This window comes from Rhinopithecus bieti, unplaced genomic scaffold (genome assembly GCF_001698545.2).
Source record: "Rhinopithecus bieti isolate Rb0 unplaced genomic scaffold, ASM169854v2 scaffold_10347, whole genome shotgun sequence".
Lineage (NCBI taxonomy): Eukaryota > Metazoa > Chordata > Mammalia > Primates > Cercopithecidae > Rhinopithecus > Rhinopithecus bieti.
Window position 1 is genome coordinate 1,180,488 of NW_016806836.1, and position 19,353 is coordinate 1,199,840.

A 19,353-nucleotide genomic window follows, 5' to 3' on the forward strand; every position below is an offset into this window, starting at 1 on the left:
TTTAAGTCACTATTTGTAGGTTACTTTGTTACAGCAGTTTATTTTGTTTCCTAGCTAATTAATACAGTAACCACAACACACCTCCACTCAGTGGTGGTACAAGTCAGGGTTCTTGTTGCAAGCCACACAAGGATGGCGCAAAGGAGAGGCTTCTACAGTGGGAAGTGGTTTCTGTGTTCCCCAAGACACCACACAATGGGAAGCCCCTTCCCCGCCAAGGAGCAGTGGTTGGATCCTGGGGGTCCATTTTTAATTGTCATCATACTAAATACTCCATGATAATCATAGCTTCCATTTCGAAGTGCGTATCATGTGTCCAGCACAGTTCTATGTGTTTTACCTCGTTACTCATTTAATCATAACATAAACCCTACAAGGTGAATATTATCTACAATCTTCTTTTACAGATGAGGAAACTAAAGCACAGAGAGGTTAAATAACTCACTCTTCCTCAAACATGTCGAGCACACTTTCTCTCCGGGGCCCCTTCTGTCTGGAAAGATCTTCCCCCAGGAATCCATTCACAGGGCTCAAATGTCACTTTTTCGTGGACCACTTTATTTAAAATTTATTAACCACTTTATTTAAAATTAGGCCAGGCATGGTAGCTCACATGTGTAATCCCAGAAGTTTGGGAGGGAGGCCAAGACAAGAGGATCACTTCAGGCCAGGAGTTCGTAACCAGCCTGCACTACATCGGGAGACCCTGTCTCTACAAAAAATGATAACAATTGGCTGCAAGTGGTGGCACATTCCTGTGGTCCCAGCTACTCAGGAGGCTGAGGTAGGAGGATTGACTGCTTGAGCCCCAGGAGGTTGCATCACTGCACTGCAGCCTGGGCAACAGAGCAAGATGCTGTCTCAATTAAAATGAAAATAAAAAATAAAATAAAATAAAACTGAATCATTCCCTCCCACCCCACTCTACTACTCATAGGGTAACCATATATTGTATCATCCAAAATTGGATGCTTTTGAGAGTAAAGAGGGGACACTAGGCTGGGTGTGGTGGCTCATGCCAATAATCCCAGCATTTTGGGAGGCCGAGGCAGGCGGATCACCTGAGGTCAGGAGTTCAAGACCAGTCTATCCAACACGGTGAAACCCCATCTCTACTAAAAATACAAACAAATTAGTCAGGCATGGTGGCACACACCTGTAGTCCCAGCTACTCAGGAGGCTGAGGTCCGAGAATCACTTGAACCCGGGAGGTTGAGGTTGCAGTGAGCCAAGATCATGCCACTGCACTCTAGCTTGGAAAACAGAGTGAGACTCCATCTCAAAAAAAAGGCAGGGGCACTAATGATAGTTATTCCAGGGTAACAGGCAAAAACTGGGGCTGTCCCTGGCAAGCCCAGATGCATGTCATCTTTCCCATCCCCTTTCCCTGCTTGATTTATCTCCTGCTAGCCCCTGTCAATGACACGTTTTCCTTATTTGTTTATTGTCGGTTTCCACCCACTAGAATATAAACTCCTTGAAGGCAGTAATAATGATTCTCTATTTTCTTTACAGCTCTGTCCTCAGGGCCTAGCACAGTGCCTGGCCTATAGTAGTTACTCAATAAATACTTATAAATGAATTAGTGAATAAATGAATGAATGGGCATCTGGTGCTGATGGGTGGGAAGTGAGGAAGAGGCCATAGATTCTCTTTCAGGCTCAGAAAGGGCTAAAAAGTAGAAGCCTCCCTCCCCTTTACTGCTTGGCTACTCCACCCAGAGCTCAGCTGCATATTTGGCAGCCAGAGGTCAAGGTCTCAAAGGACCATGCTTGGTGCAGTCACCCCAGGCTCACAGCACCTCTCTTCCAGCAAGAAAAATCCTCTGGGACCAGGCCACTGTCCTTGTTCTTTCAGCTCCCTGCCTGTTCCCAGTGCCAACTTGCTCTAGCCATGTGGAGCTGCTGGTTCTTGTCCAACCCAACCCTACCCTGTGTCTGTTCTCACTGCCTGGAATCTGAGCACCCTCCCACTCCACCCCCTGACTGAGCTTTCCAGCACCTGAAAAACTCAATGAAGATGAAGATATGAGAAAATGAGACATGAGTTTGACTGAAGCATAAATAGGCACAAAACTCTGGAAGGGTAGTTTGGCTGAGGAGCCGAGTTTCAAAGTGCTTGTCACCTACAACCCAGCGATATCACTTGTAGAAAGATGTCCTCAGAAACACTCATTCATGTGTGCAAAGATGGCTGGATAAGCCTGCTCCTGCAGCACTGTTTATGAGACAAAAAAAAAAAAAAAAAAAGAAACAAAACTGGAGGAGTAATGTTGTTAAAATGTCCTGCAGATTCCATGTAATTCCTATCAACATTCCAATGACATTTTTTGTAGAAGTAAAAAATTCTAGAATTTATATAGAATCATAATAGATTCCATATAGTCAAAGCAATCTTGAGCAAAAAGAACAAAGCTGGAGGCATCACATTACCTGACTTCAAAATATACTACAAAGTTATAGTAATCAAAACAGCATGCCACCAGCATAAAAACAGGCACATAGACCAATGGAACAGAATACAGAGCCCAGAAATAAATCCACACACTTATAGTCAATTGATTTTCATCAAATGTGCCAAGAACACGTAATGGAGAAAGGACAGTCTTTTCTATAAATGGTGTTGGGACAACTGGGGTATTCATGTGAAAGAAATTAGACCCTTATCTTACATCATATGCAAAAATCAACTCAAAATGGATTAGACTTTAGTCTAATGTAAGAGGCAAAACTATAAAACTCTTATAAGAAAACAGGGACAAAATGCCATGGCATTGGTCTGAGCAATGATTTTTTGTGTATGACCCTCAAAACACAGGCAGCAAAAGTGAAAATAGACAAATGGAATTGCATCAAACTAAAATGCTTCTGACCAGTCAAGAAAAAAGAAAAAAGAGTGAAAAGACAAACTACTGAAAGGGAGAAAATGTTTGCAAACCACACATCTGATAAGGGGTTAACATCCAAATATATAAGGAATCCAATCCAATAGTAAGAAAGGACAAAACCTGAATTAAAAGTGGGCAGAAGATCAAAAGAAATATTTCTCAAAAGAAGACATAAAAATGGACGATGGGTATGTTTAAAAAATGCTCAACATCACTAATCATCAGAGAAATGCAAATTAAACCCACAATGAGATATCACCTCTGACCTGTTAGAATGGCTATTACAAAACATAAGAAAGATAAAAAGTGTTGGCAAGGACGTGAAGAAAAGGGAACACTTGTACCCCGTTAATAGAAATGTAAATTAGTACAGACATTATGGAAAACAGTATGGAGGTTCTTCAAAAAATTAAAAATAGAACTACCCTATGATCCAGCAACCCTACTACTGGGTACATAACCAAAGGAAACAAAATCAGTATATTGAAGAGATGTCTGCATTCCCATGTTAATTGCAGCATCATTCGCAATTCTCAATCTAAGTGTCCATCAATAAATGAATGGATACAAATATGGTACATTTATATACACAATGGAATACTACTACTCAGCCTTTAAAAAGAATGGAATGCTGTCATTTACAGCAATATGGATGGAACTGGAGGACATTGTGTTAAATGAAATAAGCCAGGCACGGAAAAACAAATATCCCATGATCTCATTTATATGAGGAAGGTAAGAAAAGTTGAACTCATGCAAGCAGAGTAGAATGGTGGTTACCAGGCGCTGGGGCAGGGGGAGGGAGATTGGGAGGATTTTGAGATGTTGGTCAAAGGACACAAAATTTCAGTTAGGAGGAAACATTCATGAAATCTATTGCACAACATGGTGACTATAGATAATAACAATGGGTTGTATTCTTGAAAAATGTGCTAAGATAATAGATTTTAAGTGTCCTCACCCCCAAAATGATGAGTATGTTAGGTAACATTAACTAGCTGGATTTAGCCACTCCACAATGTATACATATTTCAAAACATGTTGCTCATGATAAGTACGTACAATTTTTAATTTTCCTTATGTACCTCTTCATCTGGCTGTTCATTTTTATCTTTTATACTATCTTTTATAATAAAGTGGCAATAGTAAGTAAAGTGTTTTTCTGAAAAACAACAAACTGGAAACAACTGCTTAGCAACAAGAAACTGCCTGACCAAGTAGAAGGATGTGGTAGTTCTGTATGTACTGATATGGAATATAGTCCGAGATAAATTGTTTAGGAAAATGAAAAGCAAGTTGCAAAAGAACCTACAGTGTGATGTCATTTATGTTAGAAAAAAGGCCACAATGATATGAGTGTGCGCACTGAATAAAAGAAAATTCTGGAAAGAAACTAACGGCCAGCGGTGTCATGAGGATGGGCAGTTTATTTATATGTGTGTGTGTGCGCAAAGTTCCGTACTGTAAGAATTTGCTACAGCCTGTGTTATTAACTTTGTAATGAAACAGGTTGAAACTGAAAATGTTTAATTCCTCCCAATTCAGTTTAGTTTCTGTCTCCGGAAAACTTTCCTGGATTCCCCAGCCCCCACTCCCCGCCCATCCCACCACCCCCACTGCCCTCTCTGAGTCTCAATTTTCTTTTCTGTAAGGATTTTCATCATTTAATCTTATTTCTTCTGAATGCACTAAATGGTAGTTATCCTAGCACTTAAGAAGATGTCGGAAACAAGGTTCATTGTCTGACCCTTCCGACACTGACTAGTATGAGTACATTTTGGGGGGAATTTAGGATTCAGGGGAAGAGGTGTTCCAAAAAGACACTACTAGAGGGTGCACCTGTCCAGGAGGAGACTCCTTAAGTGAGCAAAGAGCGTCCGACGTTTTTCTCGAGAGCAGCCGAAGTTTTCCGGAAAGAGACGACCAACTGGGAGGTGGTCTCCCAAAGCCGGTTGCGGGAGTCACCGAAGATTTCCGGAGAGCCAAGGAGTCGGGAAGGGCCACTTACCGAGAGTTGCCGAACGTGTACGGAGATGGCCGAAGAGGTGGAAGGCGGGGCCACAAGAGCCCTTCCGGCAGGGAACCCAAGGCTTCAGAGAGCCGAAAGGTTGGGAGGCGTAACGACTCACAGGCCGGAAGTGTCCGGGGCGGAAGCGTTCGGGTAACCGAAGAAGTACCAGGATTTCCGAAGCGAGCCGAAGCATCGCGACAGTTTTCAGAGAGAGCTGGTCGGTCGGAGCTGTAGCGCCGAGCACAGTCATGGCGGCGGCCAGAGGTGCTGCCCCGGACGATGGCGAGGAGCCCGCGCCGGAGGCTGAGGCTTTGGCCGCGGCCCAGGAGCGAAGCAGCCGCTTCTTGAGCGGCCTGGAGCTGGTGAAGCAGGGCGCCGAGGCGCGCGTGTTCCGCGGCCGCTTCCAGGGCCGCGCGGCGGTGATCAAGCACCGCTTCCCCAAGGGCTACCGGCACCCGGCGCTGGAGGCGCGGCTTGGCCGGCGGCGGACGGTGCAGGAAGCGCGTGCTCTCCTCCGCTGCCGCCGCGCGGGTAAGGTGGGCCCGGATCCTGGCGTGGGCGGCCCCGAGGCTCTGGGGCCTAGGCGGGTGAGGGACTCTCCTGCGCTCCGAGCCTCGATTTGCCTCAGTTTCTCCTTCTATGCCTTCTGCCGTGGCTGGCCTTTCGAAAGTGTTATTCTTTCATCCCTTTCTTCATTCGTTAAGTCTTAAGAAACCACGTGGCCTTGCAGCGTCAAGCGTTTGTCCTTGGGGCGTTCTACCAGGTTCATATTTGGACGCTGTCATTATTATTCAACGTTGAACATGTTTAACTTCCCTGAGCCTTGATTTCCACATTTGACTCGTTTCAATTTTCTTTTTTTTTTTTTCTTTTTTTTTTGAGACGGAGTCTTGCTCTGTCGCCCGGGCTGGAGTGCAGTGGCCGGATCTCAGCTCACTGCAAGCTCCTCCTCCCGGGTTTACGCCATTCTCCTGGCTCAGCCTCCGGAGTAGCTGGGACTACAGGCGCCTGCCACCTCGCCCGGCTAGTTTTTTTGTATTTTAGTAGAGACGGGGTTTCACCGTGTTAGCCAGGATGGTCTCGATCTCCTGACCTCGTGATCCGCCGGTCTCGGCCTCCCAAAGTGCTGGGATTACAGGCTTGAGCCACCGCGCCCGGCCCGTTTCAATTTTCGATCATTATCTTTTCATTTATTAGTTTTAAGAAACATGTAATTACAAGTACTTGCCCCACTGGAGCCAGGCTGTCTGGGTTGAAATAATAACTCTGCTGCCTCTTATGTAGCCTTTCAACAAGTTATTTAGCCTCTCGACTTCGGTTTTCTCACCTGTAAAATGGGAGACATAGTAGCAATATCCATGTCATAGGGATGTTGTGACCATTAGAGGAGGTGTGTGTGCAATGTATTATGTTCGAATGTGTGCCTGGCACATAGTGCTCAATAAGTGTCGGATTTCATTAAATTGCCTATTTATTTTTTCATTATTGTGCGCCAGCACCATCAACCTTGTCCTCAGATGAGAAAGTGACAGTCAGAGAGAAGTAACTTGCCCAAGGTTACACGGCTACTAAGTGGCCGGTCCAGGCCCTCAGCTCCGTATGCCTCTGACTCAGAAGTACTGGCTTTTTACTTTTACGCTTCTTGCCTTTCTTTCTTTTATTAGTCTTTTTAAGGTACTTGTGGCTGCCAGGACATTGTTAAGTGCTGGAAGATCTAGCAGGGGGTACATTCAGTAGCCAACAAGCAGACACATTACTGCCCTTTCAGAGACTGAATATTTCATGAAGTTATTTGTGTGTTCATATTTCTGTTTTCAGCCTCTTATGATATGTTTCGTTAAGCAGAGATTGTATTATAGCTGGCTTGTTTATTACTGTATCCCCATTGATACATCTCTCAGTTTCTACAAAAGTATACTGAGCCTGGTCGACTTTCATTAAAAATTCATTTGAGTTTATTGGAGCTGTTGTTCCTTGTATAGTAGCAGAAACTGAGGCTTAGAGAAGTTGATGTAATTTTTTTTTTTTTTTTTTTTTGAGACGGAGTCTCGCTCTGTCGCCCAGGCTGGAGTGCAGTGGCCAATCTTGGCTCACTGCAAGCTCTGCCTTCTGGGTTCACACCATTCTCCTGCCTCAGCCTCCAGAGTAGCTGGGACTACAGGCGCCCGCCACCACGCCTGGCTAATATTTTGTATTTTTGGTAGAGACGGGGTTTCACCGTGTTAGCCAGGATGGTCTCGATCTCCTGACCTCGTGATCCACCTGCCTCGGCCCAGAAGTTAATGTAATTTTAAGATTAGATTGGACAACTAATAAGAAAAGGAGCTGGGATTTGAACCCTGTCCTCTCTGACTATGAAGATGAACCTCGAAGCCAGCACACTGCTTGGCCTCCTGTTTGTGTCCTCATCAGTAGAAACTGCTCTGACTGGGCAGTGCCTTGCTGTTTGTTTTTGTATTTTGAGACAGTGTCTCTCTCACTTTGTCACCCAGGCTGGAGTGCTGCAGTGGCGCAGTCTCGGCTTACTGCAACCTCCACCCCCTGAGTTCGAGCTATTCTCCTGCCTCAGCCTCCCGAGTAGCTGGGACTATGGGTGCATACCACCACGCTCTGCTAATTTTTGTATTTTTAGTAGACATGGGGTTTCACCCTGTTGGCCAGGCTGGTCTTGAACTTCTAACCTCAAGTGATCCGCCCGCCTCAGCCTCCCAAAGTGCTGGGATTACAGGCATGAGCCACCACACCCGGCCTTTGTTTTGTTTTTTAGAGAGTGAGTGTGAGAAATGAAGTTAAGTGAGAAAGGGTGGTTTGGAAGGAAGGAGGAAGCTATGGCCTCCTCAGTTTAGCTGTGGGGTGGTCCCATGTATAGTCCTGCAGGGGGCATGAGCAGGGGAATATTCCATTCAGTTATACCATTTCCTGTAGCATTCCTATATCGTCCTGAAATAAGTAGATATAGATGGAAAAACTGGCTTAATCTTTGAAAATTAAGTTTATCCATTAAAAAAAAAAATCCAACCCAATAACCACTTATGTCTTGATTTCAGGAATATCTGCCCCAGTTGTCTTTTTTGTGGACTATGCTTCCAACTGCTTATATATGGAAGAAATTGAAGGCTCAGTGACTGTTCGAGATTATATTCAGTCTACTATGGAGGCTGAAAAAACTCCCCAAAGTCTCTCCAACTTAGCCAAGACAATTGGGCAGGTTTTGGCTCGAATGCACGATGAAGACCTCATTCATGGTGATCTCACCACCTCCAACATGCTCCTGAAACCCCCCCTGGAACAGCTGAACATTGTCCTCATAGACTTTGGGCTGAGTTTCATTTCGGCACTTCCAGAGGATAAGGGAGTAGACCTCTATGTCCTGGAGAAGGCCTTCCTCAGTACCCATCCCAATACTGAAACTGTATTTGAAGCCTTTCTGAAGAGCTACTCCACCTCTTCCAAAAAGGCCAGGCCAGTGCTAAAAAAATTAGATGAAGTGCGCCTGAGAGGAAGAAAGAGGTCCATGGTTGGGTAGAAAAATGTGTATGACAGCCACACACAGTGAAGCTCTTTTTTTCAAAGTAAATTTGAAGAAATGCTAAAAGTATGAGATGAGATCTAAGTAAAGGTATTAAGATATTTTTAAGTGGTGTGTGATCGTGCCTGTGGTGTCATTATCATCTGCACTTCACTCTACTTGAGCTTACTATGTGTCTAAGTCATGTTCTAGGCAGAATTGGGTATTTAAAGTAAACCTAGGACAGGCTTCTCCCAGATTGTGACATGTATGTCTCAGATATATGGGTGTGGCGTTGAACCACATAATGAGAATGTTACTCTCTTTTTAGTCCTTGTGAGACAAGGATGAAGTCTCGGTGATACTCACTGAGCTTACTGGCCCTCTAATCCAGTGTTTTCTTTGTTGTGTACATGATATGTTTATTTTGAAACCAGTTTAATGGGATACAACCAGCATTTTTAAAAATGAAATAGAATTGCAGCATAGAAAATATCAGTGTATTGTTTTATGAAACTTTCACATGTATATGTAGACAAGGATATATACTGAGTTTTGATGTCAAATGTATTTCTCTTTCAGGGTCATGATCAAAAAATGAAAAATCTGCTTAACTCCAATTTCTCTTTTAAAAAAGCAGACTTACAGCTTTCAGGCAACTGAAATTCATGTTAACATTGTTTTATTTTATTGCTTTGTATTTTTGTGGTTACCTTCTAAGACAAGTGATTGATATAAAGTTCCTTTTAAGTGTATACAGGTAAGCAAACTGAGTTGATTTCTGTCACAGGTATAAGTAGGTAGAGCAAAAATGGTGAAGTGACTTGTGAAGACTGAAGTTTGATGAAGTCTGGTTTAAGGTACAGGTAAGCTGAGTGTGGATGCAAAGGTACCAGGAGCTAGCTTTTAACCTTGCCCAGCCTCAATTTCTTTTCTTAGAAGAAGCTATGTGTGGGTGGGAATGGAAGGGAAGTATAATAAAATACCTTTCTTCCTTGTAAAGTCCAATTAACAAACATATTTTGAGTACCTTTTATGTTGGGTACCTTTTATGTTGGGCACCCTGTTGGGTATTGGGTGCAATGGTGAGCCAGACAGACATAGCGCCTGTTCTTTTGTAAGAAAATTTATTTTTATAAAAAAGTAAAAAATAGTGTGATGTTTTGATATACATCATGAAATGATGACTACAGTGAGCTAATTACCTCCCATCACCTCACATAGTTACTGTCTTGTTTCTTAATATAGACATTTACAGCTGTGAATTTCTCTCTGCACACTTTTCATCACACACTCTCAGTTTTGCTATTTTATGTTTTTGTTTTCATTCATCTCAAAGTATTTTCTAATTTCCCTTGTGATTTCTTTTTTGACCACTTGATTGTTTAGAAATCTGTTAATTTCCACACATTTGTGAATGTTCCAGTTTTTCTTTTGTTACTCATTCCTAGCTTCATTCCGTTGTGTTGAGAGATGATACAGTCAGTGCCTGTTCTTAGGAGGCAAACATTCTGTAATAGTAGGACCAGTGTCCTGTTTGTTTCATTCATCACAGTCAGCACTCCCCAAGTGTCCAGCATGGGGTAGATGGCCAGGAATGGTGAAAACTTCCCTTCCTGGGTAGTTGTGACTAGTAGAGAGGAAAAATAATATCATTGCCTGCTTACTGCATGTTAGGCATTGGGCTGGGAATTTTTATATTGGATCTAAAATAACTCTTAAGTTAGGCGTTGTCCTCATTTTATAGATGGAGAAACTGGCCCCAAAAGGTGGGAACTTGTCCTAGACGTCACAGTTGGCAAAAGGTACTTTTACTTGGCTCCAAATCTGTGTTCTTTCCACTGACAAAAGAGATACGGGATATGGTGCATCTTCACAGTACTATAATAAGTATTGGCATATAACATTATTTTCAAGGAACTCCAAGGACCACAGGAGCTGACAAGTTTTTCAATTAATATTCCCACCATGAATGAGATGCCCCATTCCTCAGTTTCCTCACATGTACTATAAGGCTAGTACCTACTTTGTGGGGTATGGTTGGCTTATGTGCATTAAATCAGCAAAGCCCTAGCTGATATGGTTTGACTGTGTCCCCACCCAAATCTTATCTTGAATTCCTATAATCCCCACATGACACGGGAGAGACCCAGTGGGAGGTAATTTAATCCTGGGGGCGGCTACCTCCATGCAGTTCTCGTGATAGTGAGTTCTCATGAGATCTGATGGTTTTATAAGGGGCTTTTCCCTCGTTTGGCACTTCCTGCTGCCATGTGAAGAATGATGTGTTTGTTTCCCCATCTGCCATGATTGTAAGTTTCCCGAGGCGTCCCCAGCCATGCTCAACTGTGAGTAATTAAACTTCTCCTTTATAAAGTACCCGGTCTCGGGTATGTCTTTATTAGCAGCGTGAGTAATACACTAGTACTCACTATGTGCCAGGCACTGGAGATCTAATAGAGGGGAACATGAAGCTTACTTTCCTGGGGAACGTAAAATAAGGCAGTTTCAGACCATGATGAGTGAAGATGTGAAGGAAAACTAGAAACACGGGAGATAAAGGGAGTATATCCCAGGCAGGCTGTGGTGTGCGAAGTTGGTGAGGAAGGAACATCCCTGACAGCAAGGCCAGTGTGGCTGGCATCAGTGAGCAAGGAGGAGGAGCAGAACATGCGATGGGAGAGGCAGGGCCGGATCCTGGGGCCCTGTTACAAGGTTGGGTTTTGTTCTTAATGGGACTCAGGGTTTTTAACAGGGTGACACCTGATTGTTTTGAAAGAGTTGCATTGGTTGCTGGCAGAAAACCATAGAGGGCAAGAGTGGAAGCAAGAAACCTGGAAGTGAGAAGGCGACCAAAACCAGCTGGGCCAGTGAAAACGGTAGCCAGGGTGGAAGCCGTGGTGAGCATTCTCCAACTGCTTGGCACAGGACCTGGCAGCCACCGAGGCAGGGAACGCAGTGGAGAAGCAGCCTTGTCTGGGGGAACACCCGCGGTTCGTTGTCTCATGGTCATGGAGATCAAGGACATGGACCCACAAAGAGTGAGTTGAAGAGCAGAAATTTAGCAGTTGAAAGAAAGAGAATACCTCTCTGTTACGAGAGGGGTCCTGGAAAAATGGGTTGCTGGATCTGCGGTGCTCCAGCAGATCTGCAGGGGGTTTTATAGATGAGCTGGTGAGGAGGTGCTGTCTGATCTACACAGGGTGTGAAAAACTGGTTGGATGCAGGTGTGCTGTTGGCATAGGGTGTGAATCTCTGGGCACCCCCACCCCCATCTTTTATTATACAGGCGAGTTCTCTGCCTGAGCTGTGCCATGTTGCCCATTTCTTTATTACCGTACACATGCTAAAAGGGAAGGTGGAGCCGCTGTGTTGGACATGCCTGGCCCCCAAGTAGCCCTTTTCTATTGGCACAGCTACCAGCATTCCCCTGTGCAAGCTTCCAGCTTCCTTATCTATGTTTGCAGCTGGATTTTTCAGGCCGCTCTTTGTTAGAAAAGAAATGATTTCTGGGGCTGCTTTTTTGTTAGAAGGGAAATTCTGCTGATGACTCTTTTGCCCTCAATATCTGCCTGAATAATTTCTTTCTACCTCCAGTATCAGTGGCCAGTGGTAGTGGGGGTAGCCACAGCTGTCAGGAAGCAGTAATGATCTTTTCTAGTATCCAGAGGGAGAGTGGCAGATATTGGAGACTGGAGAAACGTCACAAATGCCCCCAGGAGGAGAATCGCCCATCTGCACACTTAGCCCGTGGCCCACAGTGGGAAATAAAGGGTTAACAAACGTTCCTAGGTGAACAGTGGATTCCTCCCCTAGTTCCATGTCACAAAGGGCTAAGGAACCCTCTGCACTTTCAGATCCCTTGACATCCATGGGGGAGCTGCAGGTGCTTTGCAGTGCTGAGCCAAAAGCACTAGCAGTTTTGTGTGAATCCCCACCTAAACCCAACCAGATGAGGATTATAATCTCCATTTTATGGTGGAGGAAACAGCAATAGGAAATATCATGTCCTAGGGTCACAATAAGTGACAGCTGGGATTCAAACCCACGCTTTTAACAGCAGCAGCTGACTCTATTATAGAGTTATGTTCTTTGCATGCATTAACCCAATTTTACAGAAAAAGCAAATGAGACAGAGAAATTAGCCCTGCCCCAGGCCACTCAGCGAATGGCAGAGCCAGGGAAATGTGATAGGACACTGAGATGCGACCAACACTTGACACAGGCCCACATTCCTGGAACATTGAAAAGTGCTTTTGTGGCCAGTCCATGGGGCCAAGAGAGGTAGTTCCAGAGTAGAGTTGCTTTAAAGCTGGGGGAGTGCTCCAGACAAGCTGTGTTCTTATTGTTGGATGAGCTGAACCGACCACGCCCACACCACGTGCTACCTTAGGGGTTGGGAACACCTACATTAGTGAAGACATGCAGGGCATAATCTCTGATTTAACTGAAAGAGTTCACCATGTTCCTGACCCTGGTTCCAATAAAACTTTATTTACAAATCGGACAGTCAGCCTATGGGCCATAGTTTGCCAATTTGATTTTTAAAACCATCTCATTAAGATATTTTTCTTGGCCGGGCGCGGTGGCTCAAGCCTGTAATCCCAGCACTTTGGGAGGCCGAGACGGGCGGATCACGAGGTCAGGAGATCGAGACCATCCTGGCTAACATGGTGAAACCCCGTCTTTACTAAAAAAAAATACAAAAAAAACTAGCCGGGCGACGTGGCGGGCGCCTGTAGTCCCAGCTACTCGGGAGGCTGAGGCAGGAGAATGGCCTAAACCCAGGAGGCGGAGCTTGCAGTGAGCTGAGATCCGGCCACTGCACTCCAGCCTTGGCGGCAGAGCAAGACTCTGTCTCAAAAAAAAAAAAAAAAAAAAAGATATTTTCTTGATTATTGAGTTTTTGGGTGCCCCCTTAAATTTGTGCCTCGCTTGCTTCACCCTAGTTCTAACCCAGCTGTCACTGACTGCCGGAACCCTGATGGAGGAGTCCATGTTCTTAAAAGGGCCTGCACCTGCTATGGTTTGAATGTGTTCCCCAAATCTCATGTGCTGGAAACTGCCCAACTTAGCAGTATTGAAAGATGGGGCTTTTAAGAGGTGATTGGATCCTGAGGCCTCTGCCCTCATGAATGGATTAATCCACGTGTGGATTAATACATTAATGGGTTATGAGAGCGAGACTGGTGGCTTTATAAGAGGAATAGAGACCTGAGCTAACATGCCCAGCACCCTCATCATATGATGCCATGTGCCGCCTAAAGTCTCTGTAGAGTCCCCACCTTCAAGAAGGCTGTGCCACCACCAGATGTGCCCCCTTGACCTTGTATTCGTCCATAACAGTAAGGAGTAAACTCCTTTTCTTTATAAATTACCCAGTTTCAAGTATTCTGTTAAAAGCAATAGAAAACAAACGAATGCAGCCCGAACCTCTTGGAGAACTAGGAGTATTCCCTTTTCTTTAATTCTAGACACCGCAATTTCAATGGACTGCACTTTTCTGCCACCAGGGGTCGTAAGTTACTGTCATTCTCGGTGCAAACAGGTAAAGAAACCTCCCTTCACTTTCTCTCCTCTCTTCCTCCTCCCTCCTTCCCCTCTTTCTTCCTCCCCTTCTTTTCTCCCCTTTTCCTTCGTCTACTTCCATCTTTTCTTCCCAAGTCCCTGCCTCCTTTCCTCCCCTCTCTCCCTTCCTTGAACATGTTCATTTATTCACTCAACACCACCTTAGCTGAGCATCTATGTGTGGCAGTCACTGTGCTAATTATGCACCATATAATGAGCGAGACAGACGTGAGGATGTCTGGTTCCTTCGGGTCTTAACGTTTTCATCCATTCTCTCTTCACTCACTTCTTCACTGGGTATTTAGTGAGCACATGGGCTGTGTCTGGCTCTTCTGAAGAAGCTACAGGGATGACAAGGTCCAGCCACAGCCTGGGGCACCCTTGCCTCTGTCCTGGCCCCTTCTGTTCTTCCTCACTCAGCAGCCCAGGGGACCCTTTTAAAGCAAGAACATGCCACTTCTCTATTTGCAAATATGCTGGCTTCCCAGCCCATGTCTCCTTGTTTACCAGGTACATGGCCTGGGATCCCTTCCTTGTACCTCTCTGAGCCTCAGTGTCCTCTGCAAAATGGACTCACAATGGTGCTGCATGGTGGAGTTGCTGTGAGTATTGTCACTGGTCAGGATCCCTAGGAAGCAGACTCTGAGACGCGGTTGAGCTGCCCTTGGGATCAACATCCACAGCACGGAGGACACAGGAGAGGGCAGAGGGAGAACTGGAGCTGAGACCCAGCAGCAGCTTCGGTCAACCCTGAGGGAGCTCTGCAGCTGAAATGGCTCTTCAGAGATGTCACAAGATGGCCTGAGATGGCCAGGACTTTGCAATCTCACATTAGTCACTAGGGGGTCACCCCTGGAAGGGACATGAGCTCAGGCAAGGCCACTCTGCCTACTGTGAGGCGATCCCTGGAGGAGCTGACCACAGAAGCTGACTGCTGACCACTTGCCCTGCCTCTGGGGCAATTAGTCCGTCCTTAAGGGATCTGGGTCGCACATCCATGTCCACCACAAGCATCCATATAAAGGAGGTGCGTGGAGCACTTGGAGCATTACCACAGTGCATGGCACATGGCGACAATGAGCAATATCGTTCTCATGATGTCATTTAGGTGGCTACAATTTTAGAGAGCAGCAAACAGGTGATTATAATACAGCTCTATTTGTTCCCCTTATAGGCTAAGGGTAGACAGGATGCACCTTCCCCCATTGTCAGGCTGCCATTCCAAAGCTTCTGAGTCAAAGGTGTGAGATTGGCCTGAGAATCTGCATTGCTAACAAGCTCCCAGGTGATGCTGAGGCTGCTGTTCTGAGAACGTCTACCTGAAGGAAAATCAAAGTATGTCATCAGAAAAATAGGAAATAGATGCTGAGAGGGCAAGAAACAAAATACCATCTGCCATACCCATTTTACAGCATTATTGCCTACCAAACGTCACCCTCCTTTTTTTTTTTTTTTTTTTTTTGGTTTAAAGACAGAGTCTTGCTCTGTCATTCAGGCTGGAGTGTAGTGGTGCGATCTCAGCTCACCGCAACCTCCGCCTCCCAGGTTCAAGCGATTCTCCCACCTCAGCCTCCCCAGTAGCTGGGATTGCAGGTGCCCACCACCACGCCTGGCTAACTTTTGTATTTTTAGTAGAGACGGGGATATCACCATGTTGGCCAAGCTGGTCTTGAACTCCTGACATCAAATGATCCACCTGCCTTGGCCTCCCAAAATGTGGAATTACAGGCGTGAGCCCATCCCCTCTTTTTTTTTTTTTTTTTTTGAGATGGACTCTCATTATGTCGCCCAGGCTGGAGTGCAATGGCGCGATCTTGGCTCACTGCAAACTTCACCTCCCAGGTTCACACCATTCTCCTGCCTTAGCTTTTCAAGTAGCTGGGACTACAGGTGCCCGCCACCACGCCTGGCTAATTTTTGTACTTTTAGTAGAGACGGGGTTTCACTGTGTTAGCCAGGATCGTCTCAAGTTTTGTATTTTTTAGTAGAGACAGGATTTTGACATGTTGGCCAGGCTAGTCTCAAACTCCTGACCTCAAGTGATCTGCCTGCCTTGGCCTCCCAGAGTGCTGGGATTTTAGGCATGAGCCATGGCACCCAGCCTACCCTCCTTATTCCTTTTGGACAGAACCCCAATTCATATAGATGTTTTTAGGTGAAGATAACTTCACCTCAGGAAAGGTCACATTGGTCCCTGATTAGGAATGGGCATGTGTATTAGGCCTTTTGCATTGCTGTAAAGAAACACCTGAGGCTGGGTAATTTATAGGAAAAAGAGGTTTAATTGGCTCATGGTTCTGCAGGCTGTACAAGCATGGCTCCAGCATCTACTTCTGGTGAGGGCCTCAGGAAGCTTCCGATCATGGAAGGCAAAGGGGGAGCTGGCAGTGTCACATGGTGGGAGCAGGAACAAGACAGAAGGGGAGGAGGCAGCCTCCTTTAAACAAACGGCTCTCTTGTGAACTAACAGAGCCAGGGCTCACTCAGAGATTACCACAGAGAGGGCAGCAAGCCATTCACAAGGAATCTGCCCCCATGATCCAGTACCTCCCACCCGCCCCGCCTCCTACACTGGAGGTCACATTTCAACCTGAGATTTGGAGGGGCCAAACCTCCAAACCGTATCAGCATGTGACCCTTTAGTGGCCAATAAGATACAAGAGCAAATCTGCGAAGATTCCTTCTGTGGAAGATTTTGCTTCTAGAAGGTGAGGAGATGTAAGAATTCTCTCCCTGCTCAGACACCAGCACATCCCCATCAACAATTTCTGTTTTTCAATGCAATGACAATAACCAGAGGTTCAGCAGCTGTCTGGAGACCATGAGGCCACCCCTGATGGTAAAGAGTCAATGAGAGGAAGATGGATGATGAGGTAGAGGGATGGGCAGAGTGTGAGTCTGTTCTTAGTGACCTCAGACCTTGCTTTCTGGACTTACATGCACAGGCAAACATCTCCAAAGCTGAAGCTACTGTAAATCAGATTTTCCATCACTTGAAGCCAAAAGCATTCCTAACCAACACAGATACAGATCCCAGGTCCCCAAAGCCATACTTATTCATAGCATCTTACTGCCTTTCACCGTCAGGTTGGGGCCTCTCTGTTTCCATCAAAGTCAAGGAGACAGACAAACTCCAACCCCTTCTTACCAAGGCCTGGGAGGTGAGAACTCCGCACTGAGACCCAGCCTACTCAAGCCCTGGCGAAAGTCTGCCACCAACTCCCTCTGTGAGTTTGGGGAAAATTCTAGACTTCCCTGGGCCTCAGTTTCTCTACCTGTAAAGTGGAAGATTTGATCTAGACCCAGTGGGTTGCTGTAACTGTAGCCAGTTTTCTTGGGTTCACGTAATGTTTGCTTTTTAGTTGCCAATGTTAAACAATTTCATTTGCCAGTGTTAAACAATTTCAAACACATGGATGGTTTCATTTGTAAAAATCCAGACATCTGGCTTCTCTGGAAACATTATCAGGAGATCTTGCCATGCGGGGCCGCTGTTCTAACACATCTTCTTTTAGAGAGGGCTGTGCTTTCCAGTTTGCCCCAGTCTCCACTGCTCTCTATTGCTCTTTGGCTCTGAGTCACTGTTTATCATCACACTGGTCCCATTGTACAGAGGTAAGAGGAGAGTTAGTTATGTCTTACTCCTCTTGTTACTTGTCCCTGAGAGCATTTGAGTTTGCAACCTTTAGTTAAGATGGCGTGTATCTTCCCCAGGGCCTCACAGGCATCCCAAAACTCAACAGGTCCCAAAACAAACCCCTGGTTTCACCCATGGTCTCTGCCCCCATCACAAACTTGCCATCTTAGGCAATGGCAGCCCCAGGAATCCAGAACTTCACCCCAAACCTGCGGTCTCTCTTTGACTCCCATCTTTCACCGGCTCCCCTCGCCCCCATTCAATCCAGCAGCAGATCCTGCCAGCTTTACTTTCAAAATATAATTACAAAGTTGGGAGAGTGGCTGCCCTTGGGGGAGGGGCAGTGATTTGGAGGGGCTTCTAGGGGGATGGACAAGTTCTATTTCTTGAGCTTGATGCTGGTTATGTGGGTGGATTGAGTCTGTAAAACTTCATGAAACTGCAGGCATGTTTATATGTGTAATTTTCAGTATTTATGTTATACTTCAATAAAAAGCTAATGAGGCCAGGTGTGGTGGCACGTGCCTGTAATCCCAGCACTTTGGAAGGCCGAGGTGGACGGATCACCTGAGCTCAGGAGTTCAAGACCAGTCTGGCCAACATGGCGAAACCCTGTCTCTACTAAAAACACAAAAATTAGCCGGGCATGGTGGTGGGTGCCTGTAATCCCAGCTACTCGGGAGACTGAGACAGGAGAATCGCTTGAATCCAGGAGGTGGAGGTTGCAGTGAGCCAAGATCGCCACTGCACTCCAGCCTGGACAGGGTGAGACTGTCTCAGGGGGAAAAAAAAAAAAAAAGCTGATGAATTTGGAACTACTCTCTGTTCCCCCTCCTGGCCACCCTGGCATAGGCCATGTTATATTTTGCCTGAATCCCTGCAGTTGCCCTTCATGGTTCTCCGCACTTCTGCCCTCATCCCCACTGTTTCCACGTAGCCCAGGAATTCTATTAAATCTCAGTTCAGATCTGCCAGGCAAGGTGGTACATGCCTGTAGTCCCAGCGACTAGGGAGGCTGAGGTGGGAAGGATCGCTTGGAGTTCAAGGCTTCAGTGAGCTGTGATTGCACCACTGTACTCCAGCCTGGATGACACAGTTTAGTTTTAGTTAAAAACAAACTTAAAAAAAAAAAAAGGGCGGGGGGGGGGGCCGGGGGGGGGGGTCATGCCTGTAATCCTAACGCTTTGGGAGGCTGAGGTGGGCGGATTGCCTGAGCACAGGAGTTCGAGACCAGCCTGGGCAACACGGTGAAACCTTGTCTCTACTAAAAAAGAAAAAAAAAAAATCAGCTGGGCATGGCAACATGTGCCTGTAGTCCCAGCTACTTGGGAGGCTGAGGCAGGAGAATTGCTTGAACCTGGGAGGCGGAGGTTGCAGCAAGACGAGATTGTGCCACTGCACTCCAGCCTGGGTGACAGAGCGAGACTCTGTCTCCTAAAAAAAAAAAAAGAAAAGGAAAACCACTCCACTTCGCCCCCACTAACCCCAGCACTCCCCATTCTGACCCCTCTGCTGTTCCTCTCCCCGCTATTCCCCTGGGTCAGCCACACTGGGCTCCTTGCTGTACTTCCAACATGCCAGCGTTGCGCACATCTTAGGGCCCTCACAGCTGCTATTCCCTTTCCCTGAAACACTTTACCCACTGATCGCCACATGGCTGCCTCCCTCATTTCCTTCAGGTCTCTACCAAATGCCACTTTGTCTGGGAAGCCCCCACAGCACCCGCACCCCACCCCCATCGA

General features: G+C 46.0%; 2 protein-coding genes across 2 annotated transcripts in view; one reads left to right on the forward strand and one right to left on the reverse strand.

Annotated features, from left to right (window-relative positions):
- SLC2A10 (solute carrier family 2 member 10) overlaps positions 1 to 5,160 on the reverse strand; it is a 42,386-nt gene extending 37,226 nt beyond the window's left edge. The window contains exon 1 of the mRNA XM_017877890.1: positions 4,896 to 5,160. Within this exon, the coding sequence (XP_017733379.1) occupies positions 4,896 to 5,148 (253 nt within the window). The 5' untranslated portion in view covers positions 5,149 to 5,160. The remainder of the gene's footprint in view (positions 1 to 4,895) is intronic.
- On the forward strand, positions 4,942 to 10,782 carry TP53RK (TP53 regulating kinase). The gene is made up of 2 exons (XM_017877895.1): positions 4,942 to 5,429; positions 7,946 to 10,782. Exons 1-2 carry the CDS (start codon positions 5,147 to 5,149, stop codon positions 8,422 to 8,424), a joined length of 762 nt encoding a protein of 253 aa, XP_017733384.1. The 5' UTR covers positions 4,942 to 5,146; the 3' UTR covers positions 8,425 to 10,782.
- The last annotated feature ends 8,571 nt before the right edge of the window (positions 10,783 to 19,353 follow it).

Coding starts and splice junctions, on each gene's coding strand:
- TP53RK (XM_017877895.1), top strand. CDS start 5,147: ATGGCGGCGGCCAGAGGTGCTGCCCCGGACGATGGCGAGGAGCCCGCG. Junction 5,430..7,945: donor CCTCCGCTGCCGCCGCGCGG/GTAAGGTGGGCC, acceptor TCTTGATTTCAG/GAATATCTGCCCCAGTTGTC.